General features: G+C 38.7%; 1 protein-coding gene across 3 annotated transcripts in view; it reads left to right on the top strand.

Annotated features, from left to right (window-relative positions):
* The window catches only part of DCLK1 (doublecortin like kinase 1), a 242,854-nt gene that overhangs the window by 185,097 nt on the left and 36,051 nt on the right, over nt 1-21,706 (top strand). For all 3 annotated transcript variants that reach the window (XM_032099596.1, XM_032099597.1, XM_032099598.1), the window contains 5 exons: nt 5,031-5,115; nt 6,470-6,578; nt 11,395-11,452; nt 12,179-12,298; nt 18,111-18,257. In XM_032099596.1, coding sequence (XP_031955487.1) covers nt 5,031-5,115; nt 6,470-6,578; nt 11,395-11,452; nt 12,179-12,298; nt 18,111-18,257 — 519 coding nt within the window. The remainder of the gene's footprint in view (nt 1-5,030; nt 5,116-6,469; nt 6,579-11,394; nt 11,453-12,178; nt 12,299-18,110; nt 18,258-21,706) is intronic.

Genomic DNA, 21,706 nt, shown 5'->3' with positions numbered 1-21,706 from the left:
GATGTGCCTGTTTAGTGCAGTAGTCAAACTGGAAAAGAGAACAGTTGCATCATTTCTCTTTCTATAGATTGAACTCCATTAGGTTCCATTCTTCCAGCATGAAGATTGTGGATTTCATGTTTCTTCATTAAGTAACTTTTTTTTGCCAACTCTCTACTGTTTACATGAAAGCTTTTTCCCCTGTTTCAGCTGTCTGGGCAAAAAAATGTAAGGTTAAACAAAAGACAAAACCGTCTTTGACTGGATATAGTTGGGAGAGGGAATTTCAGTGTAACCCTTTGCTTCTCTCTAAGTCAAATAATAAAAGAAATCAGTTTATCTTCTTAAAAGCTACATCAAAATGTATTACTTTACTGTTCTAACCAGCTGTCCTCTGTTTTTGTTCTCTGGTGATGTACTGTTTTGCTGTTCATTGACTCATTTCTTGCTTAACACTGTTACATATTACAGGAATTTTTTGATCCCTTCAAAGTCTTTCAAAGTTAATACCTGCATTGAGTGTTTTTATTTTACCATTGTTCATGATCATCTTCAGGCAAAGGGACTGAGTCTGTCAGGAAGTCATGACAGCTACCTTGCAAAGGTTTTTTTATAACCAGATTGAACCCTAGTGTGGGCTCCAAAAGGGGTGAACGTGGTGGTGTAACTGCTTAGTTTTGGTTTTAACATTATTTTTCCTTACTGAGTTGAGCTTCATCTTACACATATTACTGACATGCTTATATTTTTGTATTTATATATATTTTTTTTTAATTCTGTATAGTTCTTTGGAAGAGGGACAATCCTAGGAGGCATAATTTAAAGACATTAGAAATTCCCTTTTCCTGAGCCTCCTTCCTGAGCTTACACTTCGTTTACTGATTTTATTCCTCACTTCATTAAGCCCGTTTTTAAAAGAGTAGAACTCTGCCTGAGATCCAAACTTAGTGTTACACCTGTGTGCTTTTCTGTTACTCACATTTCATCCAGATGCTTCCTTCGTGCTAGAAAAGTACAGAGGAATCTATTGTTGAGAGACTTTGTAGACTCCACATGCGCTAATAAATGTTTTGAGAGCTTTAGAAAATAGAATGCAGTGTTTGGGGTTTAAGATTCAGGAATCTGAATTGCACTAACAAACTTCGTAATCATACTTGTTTAAGTCTCATTTTGTAACTGCTGACGCTATAGTCCTGCTGTTTAGTGGGATTTTAAGATTAATTTAGGACAAAGGTAAGTATCAGGACACAGACATTACAGTAATTTTTATTTTGCTGCTTTTTTTTTTCATGGATTTAGCACAGTTTCCACTGAGATACAAACTATTTACCAAACAGTTGCTAGATAAATCTCCCACTGAGACATGGCTGAAACTCTATAGCGCTAACGTTTCCATTCACATCAGTGAGGTGTGTGGTGTGCTGGCCATCTGTTTTATAAACCTGAATAGGATCTGAAATCCTTACACCAAAGACCTGATTTTTTTATGCCATCACTTTTATGAAAGTGTGCCATAAAACTGGCCATGTGCTGGCAACCTGTGCAACTGGACCCTTTTAAATCTGTGTAAAAGTGGTGACATTCCAAGCACCTCAGCATCTCTTAAAATTAAAACAGCTAATTGCATTAAAGTCTGTGTGTTGAAGAGATTATACTCTTGCTTGGGGTTTGTTTTTCCCCCCTCCCCATCTGCAAGATCCCTGATGGGGTCCACATCTGTGAGAGCAACAGCGTGCACGACAGACTGCCTCACGATTGGCAAGCCAACTGGAAGGAACACTGAGACCCACAAGGATTGCTGGACCCACAGGGTTTTCAGCTTGTGAGAACAGCGAGTTAATTAAAGCCTAAATAAATGAAATGTCCTTCTAGCTGAAGTAAAGATAAATAAATAAATGCCTGCGTGTTGTTGAAGAGGGCTGAATAAAGATGAAAATATTTGTGTCGTGTTTATCCAGTAACATCTCTTTAATTGTGGAAGGAGGGCCACCAGCAGACTTGGTGAACGTATACAAATGTTCAGTTCCTGATTTATTTTCAATCTGTTGTTTTAATAGGAGGGGTTCCGCAAAGGTAATGAAAAGTATGTTTTTATATATTTTTCAATAATTATTTAAAGTTTAAAAAGTCTCAGTGTGTATTTTTAGCACGTCTTCCTAGCTACTGCTTCCTTGTCACTGGCAAGTTCAGCCTCTGCCTCCATGCCAGTGCTTGGCAGGCAGATGTCACCAAAGGAGCTGCATGCTTTGTTTGCAGACCAGTGGTACAGTATATGCTACTAATGCATCATTTCAGTTCTTCTTCAGTTAACAAATATCATCTTAACTTTCCCGTCTTTATATGCTGTCAATAAGAAAAGAAATAGAGCCACTTAAAACATCAGTATGAGATCAATTTTTTCCTTTAAATTTTCTATGGGCCACTTTTTTTTCAGTCTATTAGACTAAACTTAGATTAAATACATATTTAAGGAGTTTGCCTAAGACATATTTAGGAGTCAATTTAATTTCAGTCATGTGTAGACCATTAAGATTATTTGTATTTAAATTGAAGCACTTGCTGAAGTGCTTTGTTGAAATGGGCCTTTGAAGATGTCTAATTTTGGAAGGACTGAGCAATTGCATTTCTCAGCTAAGCCTTGTTTTAAGGTCCTTGAAAAATTAAGTCCTCAAATAGAAATTTGAGTGTCTCTAGGCACCCATTCTGAGACGATGTGGCTGCTGAGTTAGGTCTTGATTTTCACATCTCCCATTCTCACAGATGAGAGCAATGACTGCAAGACTGTAAAGAAACCATCAGGGTTCTAAAGAAAGCTACCGTGCTGTGCAATCAGCAGCCTTGGCCTAACATCTACTTAAAAGTGTAATCTCACTATTTAAAGTGCAAAAAAAGAAAAAAATTCGCTGTTTAATAATCTGTTGAATATCTAGCACTAGCCTTTTTGTGTTTGTACTCCTTAAATGTTGTAATGATTCATTCCTGATCGTAGAAGTAACAAATATTAAACATATTTAAATTGTAGTTCCTTTCAGAAAAGACCATGGAGTGGGAAAATAAGTATGAAATTGGATGCCTGTTCTAGGAAAACAAACAAACACAGCAGAATGAGTAGAGAGAACATGTTTGCTGCTTATTTTACAAGCAGGACTGTAAAGGAAACAATTCTCTCATTACATGTGTATAAAAATAGGCTTTGAGACTGACTTCTCCAGACATGAGAACTCCTAGCATTTCCCCGTTACCTTGATCCACATCTGCTCATTTGTTCAAAAATGAACCAGAGGTAAGTTTTTACTGGGATATCACGCAGAGTTTAGCACAGGAATAGCACATATATAAACCCGTCCTGAGCATGAAACAAGGGCAGCAATATCTTAGCAAACTGCATAAAATCCCTCAGTGCTGACTTCTTTTGTCAAGAGGCAACAAAAACAGTCCAAAAACTGATTAGTGCATTCTTCGGTTCTGGTCAAACCTCAGAAGAAATACTTGCCTGAATGAAAAGAGAGAGCTGGGGTTGATTAAAGAAAACAAGGGCAGAGAATCTCATGGCAGATGGGATGTGCAAACTCTCAGGATTATTTAGTGAAAAATAGGCCAAGTTCAGACTTTGTCTAAGTCATCTGACCTTAGTCTGTTGTGGGAGAAATTAAAAGTTATTCTGTTCAAATGAAATCAGCATACTGGCCAGCTTTTAAGTCTGCTGACTGCCTTTTCCCTGGCTCAGTACTCAGCAAATATCCGAACTGCTGCAACTTCAGTTACTCTTGATCACATCAGCTGTGTTCTGCAGTGTCACAAGAGAGATAATTCTAAAGTATCTGTGTTTAATTTGTAAAGTGGATTGACACTATGATTGTGGGCATCTAAAAACCTTGCAAACACTAATAAGGAAGTGATAGTGTTAGTTACACAAAGTAAAGCCTGCAATCTGTGTAAAAATAGGCTGAAGAAGATAATGAAACATAGCAGCACTTTCAGCATGTGAATGTTATGAACCCAGGAAAGTTTTAGTTTTGAAAATCCTTTGAATATTTTTCACTTAAGTTGCAATACAAGGACCTGAGGAAATGTTCAGTTTGGCTTTAAGTTTGAAGGGCCACCATTACATTTGTAGCTTCTTCTGATTTCCTCTGAAGATAAGCGAATCCTGAAGACGTGTTTGTGTAACCATTATGCACCAGAGGATAAAAGTTGCTGGTGAAATCCAGTCCATCTCAAATGTCTGTGTAGTTTCATCCATCCAGATGCATGATGAAGCAGTTTTCCTAAAGTGCGTACCTAAAGTCCATAGGTAACTGATAGGCATTGATAGGTGCTTTGGAAGGCTTCCCTGGTGAGATCCTGCCTCCTATACTTCTGGCATCCAAGGTGGGTGGCTACGAGTTTCCTTCTAGGGACCATAGAGACACCGTCCTCCCTCCATCAACTGTACAGACAAGCTCAGACAGTGGCAGGACAAGTACTTGAACAGAGTACAACTACAGAGTCTTTGCCTCAAGTGAGCTACCCCAACCAATTCCCTTTATGAAATAGCAACCATTATTCACCCTGACATTTTCTTTTGTCTGTACATTACCATAATGAACAAAACTGGGGAGGATGTCAACAGAGGGAGGTTTGTAAAAGTGAGGAATTCTGCCCATGACACAGCTACAGACATACGTTCCTCTAGTGCCTGCTGGGTTAATAGGGTCTCTGAGAACGCGGTCTCCTGCCTGCAGAGGGCGTACGGCTCCTCAGTTTTCCCTGCCAAAATGTGTGTGGAAAAGGGAGAAACTAATGGAGCATACATCGCAGTATCCTTGCATGCACACTGCTGCAGTTGATGGATCAAGGATCTCTCCAGTAATGTGAGGTTACCAAAAGTGTAATTTCAGTGGAAAAATTTGGACCCTTCCCAAGCATCCATGTATCCCCCCACCGAAGTAAATTGATACTTTATATAGGGAACACTGAAGCCTCTCTGGGACATGTGTTCAGAAGGAATGTGCTGTGGGTACTTGTGCTTCTTAAAAATCATCTGTTTTCATTTGTGTCTCCATTTCCAGAGCTCCCAACACAGTGGCTCCTCTACCTCATTAGCATCCACCAAAGTTTGCAGCTCTATGGATGAAAATGATGGCCCTGCAGAAGGTAACATTTGGAGGCTGACATTTCAAAGCAGTCAGTGTAGTGATAACAGCAGCTGTGTAGAAAATGAGTCATTCTTCCTGCCAGAGAAAGTGGGAGCATTGCAGGCTGGATTATTTTCCATGAGGAAGCTCCTCAGCCTTAGCAAACCAGTTAGGTTCACTCGTGATCAAATTTGATCTGGACATCACTCTTCAGAGGAATATTTTTTTGCGGAATACTTGAGGTATTATTTCTGCAAGCAACACAGTGCTGACTGGCTTATTTCAGTATTTTTGCTTCATCTGTCATGGTACTAAAGAACGCACTGCAGTCCTGGGTCTTTAGGAAGTCTTACTCCATGCTAAGGCTGTGAGCAAGTTGGCTAAGGGACAGGGTCTGCTCGAACACTGCTGGCTCACACGCACATCTATGCACGTGTGTGTGTATCTGTGCTCCTGTTGGAGAATAACTCTTCATGCTGTCTGTGAATTCAGACAAACCTCAACCTCCTTGTGTCCTAACATTCACTTTTAAAACTCACCTGGAGCAAAGGACAGAGAAATACACAGTTAAATGCACTGTCTTAAAGAGTGTAAACAAAAATCACATTTCTGAGAGGCTTTTTTTTTTTATATAAAAATATTTATATACTAGTTTGTATCAGCTGCAGTTTACAGGCAGCTTTTAGAGGCATGTTAGGTATTTGTAACACTATTTCAAATACATTTAAAAAGAATGGTACAGGAATGAGCACTAAAACACATTAAACTACAAGCTTTTCTTATGCTTAGACACTGTGTAATGCAATTTTACCTAAACATCTGGTACCCAGGTTGCATGCAAGGTAATATTATTGAGAACATTTGTTTAAAAACTAAATATTTAATATTGGGGGATGGGGAGAACTAGCACTTAGCACATGAGGAGTTTTATGGATGTCTCAGTTTACAGGATGTAATAAAATAAGTGCTTGAGTGTTGGACTTCTTTGGTACATATATTTAATCATGCTGTGTCAAGGAGTTCCAGCCCTTTTTGGAGGCTGGTCTGCGCTTGTGCAGATCACAGAGGCCTTTTCGTAATTAAAAAAATACAATTTTGGTTTTGTCTTGGGGGCATATTGCAGTGGCAATGGTAAACTATATAACACTCAAATGGTGGTATGTTTGAGCCCCCAGAAGCCTTATTTTTCATTATTGTATCTGCATGAAACCTGTTGAGTATATACAATGTCAGCAGCATGGTTTCACTGTACAGTAAGTGAGATACTGACTGAATGGTTTCCAGGCTCCTAAACTGTGGACTTAAAATGCATGTTATGTGCAACATCTGTGTTTCCTTCACTAACAATAAAAATGTACTAATGATTCTTTCAGAAGTGTTGGAGGAAGGTTTCCAGGTTCCAGCATCGATAGCAGAGCGATATAAAGTTGGAAGGACTATAGGAGACGGAAATTTTGCTATTGTGAAGGAGTGTATAGAAAGGTGAGGAGGATAATATGCTCATTACTGTAAAAAAATTCATTAATGTCATGCTTTTTCCAGATCATATCTTTATTTGTAGAATACAAAAATGTAATAAGGTAATGTCTCAATGCCAGATGGAAAAACTAACGTCCTTGTCAAATGAAAAAAAGAGTGAGTTCAAGGGGCAATCTATGAATTTAATTCTTTTTGGGGTTTATATGGGTTTTTTTCTGCTGCACTCCACATGATTTTGCCAGTTCTTTGTGTTAAATCTTTCTTGTTGCATTGAAATAACATATTTTCTTGCAGTATGTTCTTGCAAGTCTCCTTTTATGTTGGACCAGTGGCACATTTCACGTGTAGGAGCACTCTCTAAAGATGTCAGGAAATTATGTATTTGTGGTGTAGTGGCAATGGTCAGTACAAAGAGCTAACTTTGGATCCATCTATTCTGCCATCTGACACTGAGGAGTAGTCTCTTCCGTGTTTATTTTTAATTAAATGGACATCTAACTCCTGCTTGCCTGCTTTGTGCCATTATATTTGCTCCTTCCAACTTTATGAGCCTCACTGCAGAAACCAAAATCTAACTTCTTAAGTGACCTTTACTGTTAAGAGGTGAAAACAGTCATTGATTTTAGACATCTGCTCCAGAATAGAGAAGTCACAAGTCACCTCAAATGTCAGTGTTGATGAAAATGTCCAGGCTGACTAGTTCATGTCTCTTGCTAGGTCAGGTCAGGTTTGAACTGCCTCTACCCAACCTTAAGAGTGTAAAAATTAGGGAACCAAACAGAAATGCTCTAAGCAGAACTCTGGTTGGCTTTTGGTGGTATTGTTAAAAATAGGACACTATGGAATATAAAAGAAGGTATTTCACCTGTATGTGAAATGACTGTAAGATTGCTCATGTTAGATAGGAGCAGTTCAGACAAAGCAAAAACCTGCCAGACCTGAAGATGTCCAAAAGAGAGAACAATAGAGATGTCAAGGTTTGAGAATGAAATTTCGTGAGTTAAGTTTTCTATCCCCTATTACCATATCCTGGAGAGGAGACTCTTACAGAAGTCTATAATCTCACCTTGGGGCTCGAAGAAAAAATTGCTCTTTAGCCTGTAAGAATATAATATAAACCCTGGAGAGTGACATTAAATCTCATGTCAGACAATGATAAATTAGCCTGGCTGGTTTTAAACTAGTCTCCTTGGAAAAATACAGGTCCACCTCTGCATCCAAGAGTGCAACTTGGAGATCAGGAAGACAGCTGTTGGGGGAAAGGGTAAGAGTGGATTTTGTATCGGCTGACAGTGTGCTTGTGGGACTTGGCCAAAACTCTAAAAGAAGCCTCTAGCACTCTGCCAGAGTGAGTTCATGGCGGAGCTAGTCATCCAGAGGGCGACTGCTGTTCAGATCAAACCTCATGGTCTGAACACTAAACTGTATGGAAACCTAAAGGAAGCAAAGCAAAACAGTGTGAAAGAAAAAAAGCACTGTAAAACCCTATGGAGGAGCGTGGCTGATTAAAAAGATGGGTAAAAACACATAGCTAAGAAAAGAGAAAAAGACAGCTAAAGTTGAAGTGAATGGTGACTGGGAAAAGCAGATTAGAAGCTGAAATAAAGAAAGGTTGTGGTTTTACTAAACTCATTCAGCTGAAAATGCCATTTGTGCTGAGAGACGATACAAATGTGCTAGTGTGCATGTTACAATTCTTTCCTGAGCTCAGAGAAAATACATGAACAAAATTAAATATAGGTCACATTACACATAAAAATAGTACTGATTACAATATCCTTGAGAGTTTGAATGAAAACTGTCTCCTGTCCTCCTGTCTATCCCACTGGCCCCAGAAGTATCCAGTAACATGGTGTGTCTAATGAGTATGTACTCAAATAGCGTGATTACCCAGGTATTCCCAGATATATGGTCTCTGAGCCATACCATTCCATAGATCCCATTTCTATCAGAGAGCTACTACTTCAGGAGATCTTGAAAATTAAAGTGGAATTACTTCTGTTAGTTTCCGCTTCTAAAGCAGTATACCCTTGCCATCACAATTGTGGAAGGATAAATTAAAGACTCAGAGGGTAAATTAAACCAGTACATGTGAAACTCCTTCAAAAATATTCTTTGCAGTCTTTTTAAGCCTCTTTAACCACCTCGCTTCAAAGTTTGAGATGTCCATCATTTGCAGAGCCAAAATTAATGGGGTGATACTTGGGACAGAGGACTTTTCCATTTTCTTCTGAAGTACAATTCCTGTGTGCATTAGACTTCAAAGGAATAGCACCATGAGGTGTTAAACAAGTAGGCATGGGTCTTGTTACACAAATTCAGTGGTCACATGGATACTTCTTCTCCATAGCTGTAAGATCAGTCTGTGAGTGAGTACTGGTTAATACATGTCTGTGAGCACTTCAATACATTCACAGGCGTCTTCTTCTGACAATGAACAGTCCAAATAGAAGCCAGAAACCATCTCCAAAATTTTAATGTGAGGACTTCTAAATCCCATTTTAAGTGAATGCACAGACACACACACTTAAATACCTTTAATGCACACACAAATATAACAGAGATAGATTTTTGTCTACAGTGCAGAGTAAATCCCTGTGAACTTTGCAAAAGTGTAAAAGAGCCAGGGAATGTGGCACCAAGTCCTGTTATGAGCTAGAGATCTAACTCTGCCATAGTGCAGCAGGTCCAGACTTCTGTCCAGCCATAACATGTTGCCTACTTTTTGTGGTTCCTTTTTATTGTTTGGAGTGAGCATGATGCCTGTTTCACAGTGACTTTCTGACATGGCCATGCATATTTTTTGGCAGTGTGTAAGTTGTAGTGCTGCTGACAGCCTGTGGTTCTGCAGCTTTTTAGGGGAAAGGATTTACATTATCTTAGCTTTAATTTTCCTTTTACCAAAACAAAGAGTAGTCAGAGTTGTCATCTGCTTGTTACATATTTGCTCCATCATATGCACGATTTGTCCTGCGGTGTTTTTGTATGTGTTCAATTTTAACTTTCAGATACTTCCAAATTCTGACATTTCCTCACTAGCTCAGATTTCCCAGTGTCTTGGAGTACATGGAGTCTCCCATGGCCAACAAAAACCATCAATTTCCTTTCTCATGACAGAAAGGAAGCATTCCTAGGGCAACCAAGCAGCTTGGAGACTTCTATTGAAAGAGGCTATATTTTGTCTGAGTTTGAACCCCAGATATCTTAATTTCTAATATTTCTTGTTCAACCTCCTCCTTCTAGTCCCAAAAAATAGTGTCCAAATCTCTTCCTGTCCCCTCACTGAGCTTGGACTGTAGCCACTGAAGAGCAGCACTGAGAAGGGGTACCCCACATGGAGTGCAGCCAGTTTTGGGGGGCTGTAGCATTAAACCCCCGTGTGGGGGAGTACAGATAGGAGAAGTTTTTAATTTTTATTTGCACAACTCTTAAACAGATGTGCTGTACTTTTTCCCCAATTCATAAATCTTCTCATCTTGTGTGATTTCTTTTAAGTGATGTCCTAATAGACACAGTTTTAGCTCTTTGCCTGGGAACTCAAACAAAATGACTATTTTGATGTTTTCTTTTTACTGAATTCCCCATTTTCCCTTAAATTAAAAGTAAGTGGTACATCATTGCCAGAGAAGTTCTCCATGTTTTAATATGGCAATGAAAATGCCCAGTTCTTTTCCAGATACAGTGTTTTCAGTGTATTACTCACATTGCATGTCCTGTTTGACAGACTGAGCACATTTTTAGACACATTAATGTCTCTGTTGAACATACTCTATATCAATTTAATGTATTGGTTTAACTACTGTGTTTTGTGAAATGAAGAATGAAAAAATGGCCCTGTATTCTTGAAAGGTTATTTTTTTTCTTAATTTTTAACCAAGCATGCCTAAGGGCAATGTAATAGATATTTGTAACCTGTTTAGGTTCTTATTACAAAAGGAAAATATTTCAGTAGGATCTTTTTCTTAAATTACCCGTTTTCCATTTAACCTTATGGTGAAACTGCATCTTGTAAACAGAGCTTCTTGTTTTCATCCTTACAGCCATCTTTTGGGTTTGTAACTTAATTAAAAAATGGAAGTTGATACTGTTAACTTGTCTACAACTAATTTTTCTATCTTAGCAATCTAGATAATAAATATCAATGTGTATGTGGTAGTGATAAATATTATAAGGTTTCAAAACAATGCAGTAGTTAAAAAGAAATGTGTTCTCATCCTGAACTAATTCCTCTGTAATTCCTTACTGTCTCCAGAACCTTTTACATTCTGCCTAACAGCCAACATATTTAACTCTGCTGAATATCCTATACTTACTAAATACATAAAACACTATTCCAAGGACTGACCTTTTTATCGTAGCAGTTGCGACTGCAGATATGCAAACAAATGACTTTTCACTTTAAGTAAAAAGTAAGTAAGTATTTTCCATGGGTTGTATTTTTTGTGTAATAGAAAACAAAACTTTTTTGTTTTGAAAATATGTGAACCTGTGAACACTGTATGGTATTTTTACATAAAAATGAAAAAGTAATAACAATTCTCATTACAAAATGAAAGAAAAAATTAAGCAATTTCTTGTTTTGAAAACAATGAAATGTTTTCAAAAAAAAAAGTTTTATGTCTTTTTCTCAGGCATGTGTATTTAATAACTTTGGCTCAAATTCACAATACCAGTCAAATCTAAGCCTTGTTTCTTGGAAAAAACAAATATTTGACTAGAACTCTTCACTACACTTACTGTACTCAAATGAAAAATATAAACACAGCTGGGTAAAATATTCAATGTGATTGAACATACACTTTTTTTTCTCTTTCCTCAGATCAACTGGTAGAGAATATGCTCTGAAAATAATCAAGAAAAGTAAATGTAGAGGAAAAGTAAGTACAAAAAACATATGACACCAAAGATGTTTTTTTCCAACAAATGTTTTGTGAGGGATCATTTTGGGAAACTGTTGGTATTTGTGTCCTTCCTGACAAGTGTTAGAATCTCTTTGGTTGAAGTCTTTTCCTGCCCTCTGGAGACTCGTGGAGTTTCAGGAGAAAAAGCTGTCATGTTCATTTCTAGATGTGTATGTTGATTCTCCAGTTGGTTGTGTGTGACTCCTTGCTCTTTATCCATGTAGTTATAGCCTCTAATTTTCATAATTCCAGGTGTTATAGAAAGCAGAAAAATAATACAAATAATTATAACAACGCTGGTCACTGTGTGTAAGGCTTAGGTTAATTAAATTGATGTCAATTTTACACCAATTGACTGTTAGCTTTTGAAAACTGTAACTAATGGTTCGAGAAGATACTATCATGTTGTTAAATCTAAAGATTCTGCATCAGATAAAATTTTAAAAACTTCTGTATTTTATTTTTCTCTGCATGAGACACACGTCTTTTCCTCCATTTCTTTTTCTGTGTTCCGCTCTCTTCTTTCAGTTGCCACATTGATGTTGTTTCTAGATATGTTCCTTCTGTATTGCTGGAGGCAACATCTGTTAGTTTTTTGAAAAACCCCAGAGAATCCATGCAGGTCCCAATTCTCTCTGCTTTTTCCACTGTGAATTTTTTTCCCACTAACCCACATTCATTGAAGATTTTTCTGTGTGTCAGGAACACATGATCCAGAATGAGGTATCTATTTTAAGACGAGTCAAGCATCCCAATATTGTACTTCTGATCGAGGAGATGGACATGCCAACTGAGTTGTACCTTGTCATGGAACTTGTAAAGGTGAGTATTTTGGAGACAAGCTGCTTACTGTATCAACCATGTTGAAAAATTCCATTCCTACTTAGGCTTACTAAAAATCATGGGGTCACAGAACAGTGTAGAATGGAAGGGGTCTCTGAAAGTAGTCTAGCATCATACTGAAAGATGTGTAACCCACTGTCGGATTTTTTTTTATTAGCTTTCAAATATTTCAAATATTTGTCTGACTTCCTGTAAGCCATGCTTAGAAGTGTCCTGTGGACAGTACTTTGGATATCACCAGTTTTGTTTCCTTCCTCAAAGGAATACTCATTAAAAAGCCATAATCTGCCTTGAGGTGAATTGAAAATATACCCAGTCCAAACAGCCATAAATACCAGCCTTCAAAATGCAAAAAGTTCATTAGGTCATTAGTTTTTATTAATTTATGTTAAATCTAAACAATATTACATGTGTTTTTTCTCTATTGATTTATATTAACACAGTTTAAAACTTGCCTTCTTGATAGCAAACTAAATTTAAGCTGAAGGGGAAAGTGAAAAAGAAAAGCCTGCTATTTAAAGCACGATTCTATTCTAAAAAGTAAATTAACAAAAAAGCAAATGCAGTAATTTCTATTTTGGACCCTGTTTATTTCTTCACAGTGACTTCCAGATCTTGTGCATTTAGCTCACTCTCTGGTGGAATTGTATGTTCAAACTGGATTATGAAGCTCAGACCAGCTTATCTCTTGCCCCCATACTGTCAACAGTGCAGTGCAACAAATATGAGTTTGGTTCTGCTACTAATACACAAGTATGCCACTGTGCAGAGAAGATGGTAAAAATGGATTTGAGTAAATTGTGCAAATTATAACAGAAAACCGCTGAAGGCGTCTTGTCCTCCATAGGTACTTTACCAGGATACACCTGTTTTTCACATCAGCTGGTAGGATTTGTGATTCTCCTTCCTTCCTTAACTGTTCTGGGGAAGGATATCTTTCCAGAAGCCACCTCCTTTTCTGTATCCTGATTGGCACATTCCCTGGGGGCAGCCATCATACCTTTGCCTGGGAAATACAGAGTTTCAAGTGTTTAAGGATAAATGTGTCAATGAACTTGTGCAGCAGCAGTATTTGTGTGGAGGCCTGCTGTGTGTACACGCTCAACACTTCTGAGCAAATCAGGCACTCTGAACCCTGGCACCCAGATCACTTCCTCTCAAATTAAGAGTGTGGTCCTCTTCAGTGGGCATCCTCTGTATCCATGGCTAGAAACAGGCACCACCTGAGGTCGTGAGAGAAGGCAACTCTTGGCAAACAGGATTGTTAATCTGCTTTGCTCTGGTTGTAGTTGAGGTTAGAGGGTGCTCTTAACGTAGGCACCTCATGGAGATGTTAAATAGGGCAATCCCAGGTCCAAGTGTTTCTTAAATACCTTCTCAATCTCTGGTCTGGAACACAAGAGCAAGTTGAATGAGACGGGTTTTTGGTTTTTTCCATTATCCCCCATGCTCTGTGGCAGCACTGGTGAGACAAGCCATGTTCCCAGTCCAAAGCTGGAAGGCTGTGTGTGGCTCATGGATGGATGCCCACAGATTTTCCCTGTCCTCATGGCAGTCTGGGAAAGTCTTGTTATCTATGAGAAGCTCAGGCTATGCCCCACAGCTTAGGAGATGGCAACATTGTCCTCTTAGGTTTGCACCCGACAGATATCCTATTTGACTTGAGTAGTGCTGTGGAGCTTATGGTCCCACTAACCCCACTGTCCACCACCTCCAAGCTCTGAGGAAGCACACTGGGAGATGCTGGTGACAAGGAGCTGACATTTTTTTCTCTGATGAAAAAGTTAAATCCTAAGACAAAAGAATAATACTTTCAGAAGTATTTCAGAAAGAAAGACACTTTTTCATGCCATGAATCTCTTTGTATAACCAGTCCCAGAATAATTTCCCCATTCCCTTCACAATCACAGTCCTCTCTCTCTCTCAGGCATGCAATGTGAAATAGCACAGCTTGAGATCAGATACCATTAGCCATCTAACACTATTTTAATCATAATTTCTGCTCTATTCTAAGTGAGCTCACTATGAAATCCATGCTACTGTCGGTTTTCCTCAGTGTCTGCAAGAGCTTGTTCAAAGGTACATCAATCCCTTTGCGCAGCGCTGTAATCACATGTAGCCACAGCTTCATCCTGCATTGACAAATCCTTCATCGTGGCCCCATGAGGTGTGCTAAGAACTAAAAGCTGTGCCTTGTCTAACCTGCCAAGACGTAAGCACATAGCTGGTTTCATGGGTGCAACCTGCTGTGCTATTCATGGTTGAAAAATGTGTACACTGTAGTGTCCAATGGATTTTTAATTGAAGTCCTACTCAGCTAAATGAGAGAGGAGGGGACTGAAAACTCTTAGAAAATAACTAGCCTAAAAGATGGATATAAAAAATCACATGCGTTTTATTCACTTTCTGGAGAAATCTGTTTTCTTGTGCTCTTTCTTCTTTACTCTTCAGGATTGCTGCACATGTTCTTTTAGCTATGTTATGGAAGGGCTTTATAGGAATCTCTGTACTTCTTATATCCTAGAGAACACTGTTTCAATAGTCTTTACTTTTATGTGGAATAATAGAAGAAATTTAAAAGAAATATTCTGATCCTGGGAAGTCAACTTTGTTTCTTTGAAGCAAACATCTATTCCTTAATATATAATTGGAAGAAAAGCCTTGTTGCACTCTATGGCACTAGGGAAGGCATTTCTGGAAAGACATTGAGTGTTAATTCACCAATTGCTGACTGTTACCATTTCATAATGTGCACTGTAAGACTTGATTAATCATCTGTTATTGACTGACTTTTGAAGACTTAAATCAAACTTACAGACAGGAAAGAGAGGCAAGGAGAAAAGGCTTGATAGCGCAGGGCTGGGTTTCAGTTAGTACCACCCTGCATTAATTGGCAGTAACATCTTTGACATAAGTGACTGCTGCAAATCCCGCCCTCACCTCATGGCAGATAGGCCATTCATTGCTTTGTAAAGTGTAAGAAAAAGCACTTCATAAATACAAATATAAACACATTGCAAGTGGTGCTTGTAAAAGGAAGCAAAGACCTAGTTTCTGGCACATTGCCTTTTTACACAGCGAAACAAAATTGTTATTCAAACTTAACAGGGGTTTGGCCAATTTAAGAAACAAGATTTATTGCTGAGTTTCCTTTAATGCTCCAGGATATGATTTCACTTTTGCAGAAGAAAAAGAGAGATCATATCATTTACATAACAAGGTAATAAATAAATAATTGGTTACTGTAGTTCCAAGTACACTTCCTCATGTGCACAGATGATAAAAACTGCATTCAGATGTTTCTGGTCCTGTTTCACTCCAAAACAGGGGATTTAAGACTGAAATGTCATCCTGACATCACCCCTGGTGCCTGAATAAATGATAGTGACCTGCTGTGTGAATCGGCTTAGCAGAACCTTGCAGGTTAAAGTGCTCTTTGGGGAGAGGAAAGTCTGAAAACAATTCTGCCTGATATAGCTGTCAGCTCTGTTAACTTTTTCCAGGATATCACGTCTCTTTTAACCGCAGAGAAACCTGCAGACTAAATACATGCTCTCTTTTCTTAGCAGGGTACCTGGTAAGGAACTTTACTGACTACAGTAGATGCTTAAATGGAGAAAATTAATCTGCTTGAGATTGGCTTGACTGTCTGTTAAATTGCTCTGCAGCCTCTATCTTTTTCTGAGTTTATGTTTCTCCTATGCATGAACATTTGTTCTCTTTCTTCTGACTTCAAGCCAAAATTTTTCCTTCTGTTTTTAAGGGTCAGCTTCTTTCATTCTTGCTCTTCATAGCTCAGATCATTTTCTTTGTTTGGAGGCAGATGCTTTGCTGATATTATTGACACTTGGTCTGAGCATCTGGAACATATTAGATAAGACCAAAGATCTGTCTAATCCACTGCCTCATGTTAAAAAGCAGCTGGTACAGGGGTTTCACAGGAAGGAGCTTAGGGAAGATAGATTAGTTATCTCACATACTTTGCCACATGCTGATACCTAATACTTAGGGATCAGATAATGCCATGAAGTACATGGTATTGTACTTTTGCCAAATATTTGGCCTCTTTCTCTCTAATCCTCTATCTGGTTTAGCTCGGCCTTTTGTTCCTCCTTTTCCTTGACACCATGTATCTTGATGTGTCTTGAACAGTCACCAGCCAGGGCAAGAAGTTTGATGTGGTCCAGATTTGACAATGGTTGGCTGTAAACAATTTCCAAAGAGCTGGGACTTTGCATCTACAATGGGAATAAACCTGCCCTGGCATACTTCAGTGGCACCTCAATGATGCAAAAATGTTAATAATTTGGGGGTTTTTTATGACAAGTGAAGTCTGTTTTATCAGGTTTGAGTCTTTGGTGGTTGTCTTTTCCTACCCTTTTCTCTGTAGCCAAATTCCTGGAAAAGTTTTTTTTTTTTTCTTTGCCCCCCCCTTCTCTCTCTGGAAAGCGGAAAAACTGTTTGCTCTGGAGTTGAGCCTTAAAAAACCCAGAAAATATCTTGAAGCTGTTGATAAAACTATGAGAGCTGGTAAAGCTGGGACTCCTCTGTTTCCTTCAGAAAATACCTACTTTTTCTTTTAAATACAGTCCTCTGTGATTTTTTTTTTCTTGATGTTTTGACTGCAGCAGGGAATTTTAGCATTGTTTTTACAGAGTTATCCTTTGTCTTCTCTTTTTTCTTGTTTTTATTTTTGTTTGTTTGGGGGGTTTTTTTCTTTTTCTTTTTTTTTTTTTTGTTGTTCTTGCTGGATTGTGTTTTCTTTATAATGCTGCTTTGATTTTGGCCAAAGGCTCAATACCTCTGAGTAGTATCTCTCAAAAGATCATTGGTTTTTCCTGCACTCTGTCAAGCTCCCTTCCTAATCTCATCTTTAAAATTCCTTTTCCATCTTTGTCCAAGTACTTCCAAATTCCAAGTTCCTTCTCCCCACTTGCCAACTCACCTCTGGAAATACAGTCATGGCTGCCTCAGACGCTGGTGAAGATCATTCCAACTTTGAGGATTTCTACTTAGTTTTTCTTCTTTTCATCTTTCTGTCTTTCTCTCTTGTTTTCTTGTTTTTCTTTCACTGACAGCAGCTTTTAGTTGAATTAGGCTGCATGATGAGCTGGAAGCAGCACAAGCTGCCACCTGTGTCACCCAGTATGATTGTCTGACATACATGCCCTAAAGTTCTTCAGTATTAACTGCAAGAGGCATCACATTACCAAAAACTTCACATCTTGTGTAGAGAAAGTGGTTTCTAAAGTCCATGTTTTCAAAGTTTTGTGAGATGGAATCAGACTTTTAAAATACGATAGCCATGATGACAGGTAGCTAGTTTGAGTTTTACTCAGAGTTCCTTCATCTTTCTGGGGTTCAGTCAGGCATTGGGCAAAGAATTGATGTCAGTCTGTTTGTGATTATAAGAGTGCCAAGGGTTGGTAAATGTCATCATGACAGGCAAGTATGGAGTCTTGCCAGAAATTTGTAGCAGGCTCTGAACACACAGGCTGGCAAGTGTCGGACGTGTTACAAAAGCAGCAACAGGTGGGAATGGTTTGCAGTAGAAACACCAGCCTCTTGGCTGACCAGCTCAGCCATGACAAATGGTTTTGAATTATTGATCTGCTCACCTGCCATTACAGGGGATGTCATCACAGAACCCATAGTTTATAGCTGAAAGGAAACTGTGCTGCTCCCTTCCCATCCTCCTCCTCCTCCTTTAAAAATGTTCCTTGATCTTCCCTAAATTTTTCAGTCATATCACAAGCAGTATTGCTCATATCCCATGGTAATTTTGCTCCAGGGAGGAGATCTTTTTGATGCTATTACTTCCACGAACAAATACACAGAGCGGGATGCCAGTGGGATGCTTTACAATCTGGCCAGTGCCATCAAATATCTTCACAGCCTGAACATTGTCCACAGGGATATCAAGCCGGAGAATCTACTGGTAAGTAAAGATTCATCTTTCAATATTGTTGATAACATGGGAGAATGTGAGAAAAGGTCTGCACTTCCTCCTTCCACATGCCTGCCAAGTTTATTTCAGTCTTTTAAGTCACTGATCTTTTAATTTTAACCTTTGCATTGTAAAGCTCTCCTAAGAATAACAGCTGTCACAGTAAGTACAGTAACATAAGGTGGTATGTCTAGACTGTTCCATGGGACACAGCAGCTGAATTATTCCTGGGATCACTAGAAGTGAACTTCTAGTAAACTGCAGGATAATTTCAAGCTTCTCATAAATGTAAGTGTTCTGTCCTCAGCAGACTATTCTGTTCTTCTGTCACTGCCTAAATAATTAGCAACCCTTTAGTTTTACAAGTATGGTGCATGTTAATGCTGTGCCCTAATCATGTCATACATCAAAGCAGAGCCAGGAAGGGACTTCATTGTCCTTCTCCTACTGCATCTCCCAAATAATCCTATAGCCCTTTTTATTAAGCTGCTTTCCCAAATAGATAGTCTAAATCTACATTTTTCTGGCTGAAACTGTATGAGCCTTATCCACTGAAGACAATGAAAAACATACCCTGGCAATTAGTCTTTTTTCTGAGAATTTTGCATACTTGAGTGAAGCAGTTTTATCCTCCACATAGTTTTATTTCTTCTGAGAAATTAGCTTCTCCTGATTATTTCATTGTTCTGAGTTTTCACAAATTTGCTGACATTTTTCTGTATCAAGATGTCCCAATTCTCCATATATTCTTCAACCATAAAACAATGTTCATATAATCATAGAACATCAGTTCTCTCAGCTGTGTGGTCTTGGCCATGACTTAATGCATTTAGTCTTGCTTGACACTGAAGAGGTTTTATGAGAAAGTTGACTCCAGCAGATCTTACTAAACATCCAGGGAGTGGGATTTTTACAGTTGAAGTTCCTCTAGGTTCTGGGTAAGACAGTAACCTGCCCTCATTTTCCAGAAACTGCTGAAAACACACTGGGCGGAAGTTTCACTAGATACTAGTGACTGATACACCTTTCTTGTCCCTTGTGCTCCGTTTGCATTTCTGGTGCTGGTGTTGATAAGTGGCTGCATGCAGATGTTGTAGCAATCCCATGCCAGGATTCATTAATGCTCTTCCTGGAGTGGGCAGGAGAGTCTTGGTCTGGGACAAGCCTTGCCCTGCTGGCCATCTTGACTTGTCTATAACTGCCTAAACTCTATTGTTTTCAGAGTTAAAATTTTTGGGGGAAAGATGTGGGCAGGAGGTGTGGGCAGGAGGTGAGGGCAGCAGGGAAAGGATTAGATTTGACTGCTCAGCTTTTCTGGTAATTACCCACTAACAAGAATGAACATGTTGTTCACGGTTTAGCTGAATTGTTTCTGAGTGACTTTTTCAGGGTTGTGCATTGATTTTGAGACAGAGCAGTAAGGATGCAGCATTTAACCTCTTGCAGCATCCTAATTCTCAAAGACCAGCATTTGATTCACAAATTACATTAATTCTCTAAGGTTTATCAGGTCCTTAAAAGAAAAAAACACTGCTTCAGAAGAGTGCTTTGGAACTAGCCTTATCTGAGCTCTGAGCCCAGTTCTAACACTGGCTGCCTGTGGCCTCAGTGTCTCTGAACCTTTCTGCTTTTATCTTAGCTGTGAAATGGGATGTGTGGTTCCTTATGTCGCAGGATTGCAACTAGTGCTATTTTCATGGCGTTTATAAAGCACTTGAAAAATGCCACATGGGTCTTAGCGTTTCTCTTGCTAAATACCTTCTACTTGCCTTTTGTAGCCTGCCCTTTTCCTTGCAGCTCTTTAACCCTTCACCTAAGTGGTTATGGAGGTATTTTTCCCTTGTTGTTCTTGTGCTGTGGCTTTCCCTCTGTTACTGTCATGGTGTTGCACGTGCAAACCCCTGCTTGTGTTGTACAGTAGGTTCTCCTGGCCACTAGTCTTTCTCTCCCACCTTCTCCCTATCATGGATTGTAACTTTAGGTTTAGAGGAGCATGTCCCAAGGCTAACAACCCCATTAGTGGGAAAAAAACAACAGGGAGGATGAGCAAGGCTGTAGAGTTACTACAGGAAAACATGGAGAGTGAAGGGGAACATGCTGCTCTGGAGAGGGAGATGGGAAGAGGATGTTCATCTGGAGTTTCTTTATTTCATCTCTTACCAGCCCCTGGTAGAGCCTTCCCTTTCACCTCCTCCTTTCTCTCTTTTCATTTTTCCTTCATCCCAAAAGTAACTTTCAGGCTTAGAGCTGATGTGTGAGACCAGCTCTAGATCCTGCTAATAAATCTTTTTGTGTGTGAACCTGTCCTGTGCGCAGAACCCATTATTTTTTAACTGCTTAAATATTCCATACTATCCTCAAGGCATGTAAAGTCTACCTAATGGTCAACTGTCCAAGAGTTTAGGGTATGCTGAATACCTGTGATGTTTTAGCTTTTTTGTTTAGTTTTTTTTTATTCTCTAGGGAGTCTTCCATGTTTTAATTGGAACATTTTTCATAATTGTTGCTATTTAGGACGTTTATTTTGTCAAGTCATGGGATGTCTTTATAGCCATATAATAAACCCTAGAGAACAACTTCTCTGACTGTTGCCATCTGCACTGATCACAAGAGCAGCTTAGAAAATACTGACAGTCTTTATACTAATAGGATACATATGGTGGCATACAATTATGTGTGGCTGCATTCAATTAGTGTAGTACAATTACGCAGTTTTATTGCTTAGTTAAAACAGTGAAAGCACTACATAGTGGGCAATTTGCACTAATCCCCATTTCTTTAATTGCCCTTCACTATTTAAATGCAGGAACATATATAGCATTTATTCTGAATAACATGAGTGTTAAATTATCTTTCCCATTCCTTGACCAGCAAGTAACATACCACAGCTTCACACTGGGTTCTTTTTTATATGGAGTTATAACAGGGTGAGGAAAAGTTACTTTCTTCATTTTTTACAAGTCAACTGAAGTAGTTTTCCAAGCAAAGTTATTCCTAGAAACATATGAGGCAGAATACTAGAAAGTACACTGTACCAAACCTTCTGCATTGGCAAATATTGCCAAACAAACCTCTTCTGTAATTAATTTCTGATATGGATGGGTCACACAAGGTGTGGTCTGTTGAAGGAAGGAACTTATGTTTGCTACGTTAGCACAGCTCAGAGAGGGCTTTGTAAAAGATAACTGCATGAAACAGAATGTGAAATACTAATTAGGCCAGATTCAGCTCTTGATGTCTAAGTGCACACTTTACATATTTCAGCAAGTGAATATTTAAAGCCCTAGTCTCTAGACTTTAATTAATACTGTTGTTGAAATTAGATTTATTACTGCCATTTCAGAGAGCACTTTCTTTAGTTTCAGGAACCAGATGCATTTAACAATCTGTGTTTTTAATAAAACCATAATTGCTTTTTTTTTTCCCAGTGTTTTTCTATA

The sequence above is a fragment of the Corvus moneduloides genome, chromosome 2, assembly GCF_009650955.1.
Source record: "Corvus moneduloides isolate bCorMon1 chromosome 2, bCorMon1.pri, whole genome shotgun sequence".
In the NCBI taxonomy this organism is placed as follows: domain Eukaryota; kingdom Metazoa; phylum Chordata; class Aves; order Passeriformes; family Corvidae; genus Corvus; species Corvus moneduloides.
The sequence above is the reverse complement of the archived record's forward strand: the minus strand, read 5'-3'. Positions and strand labels throughout refer to the sequence as shown.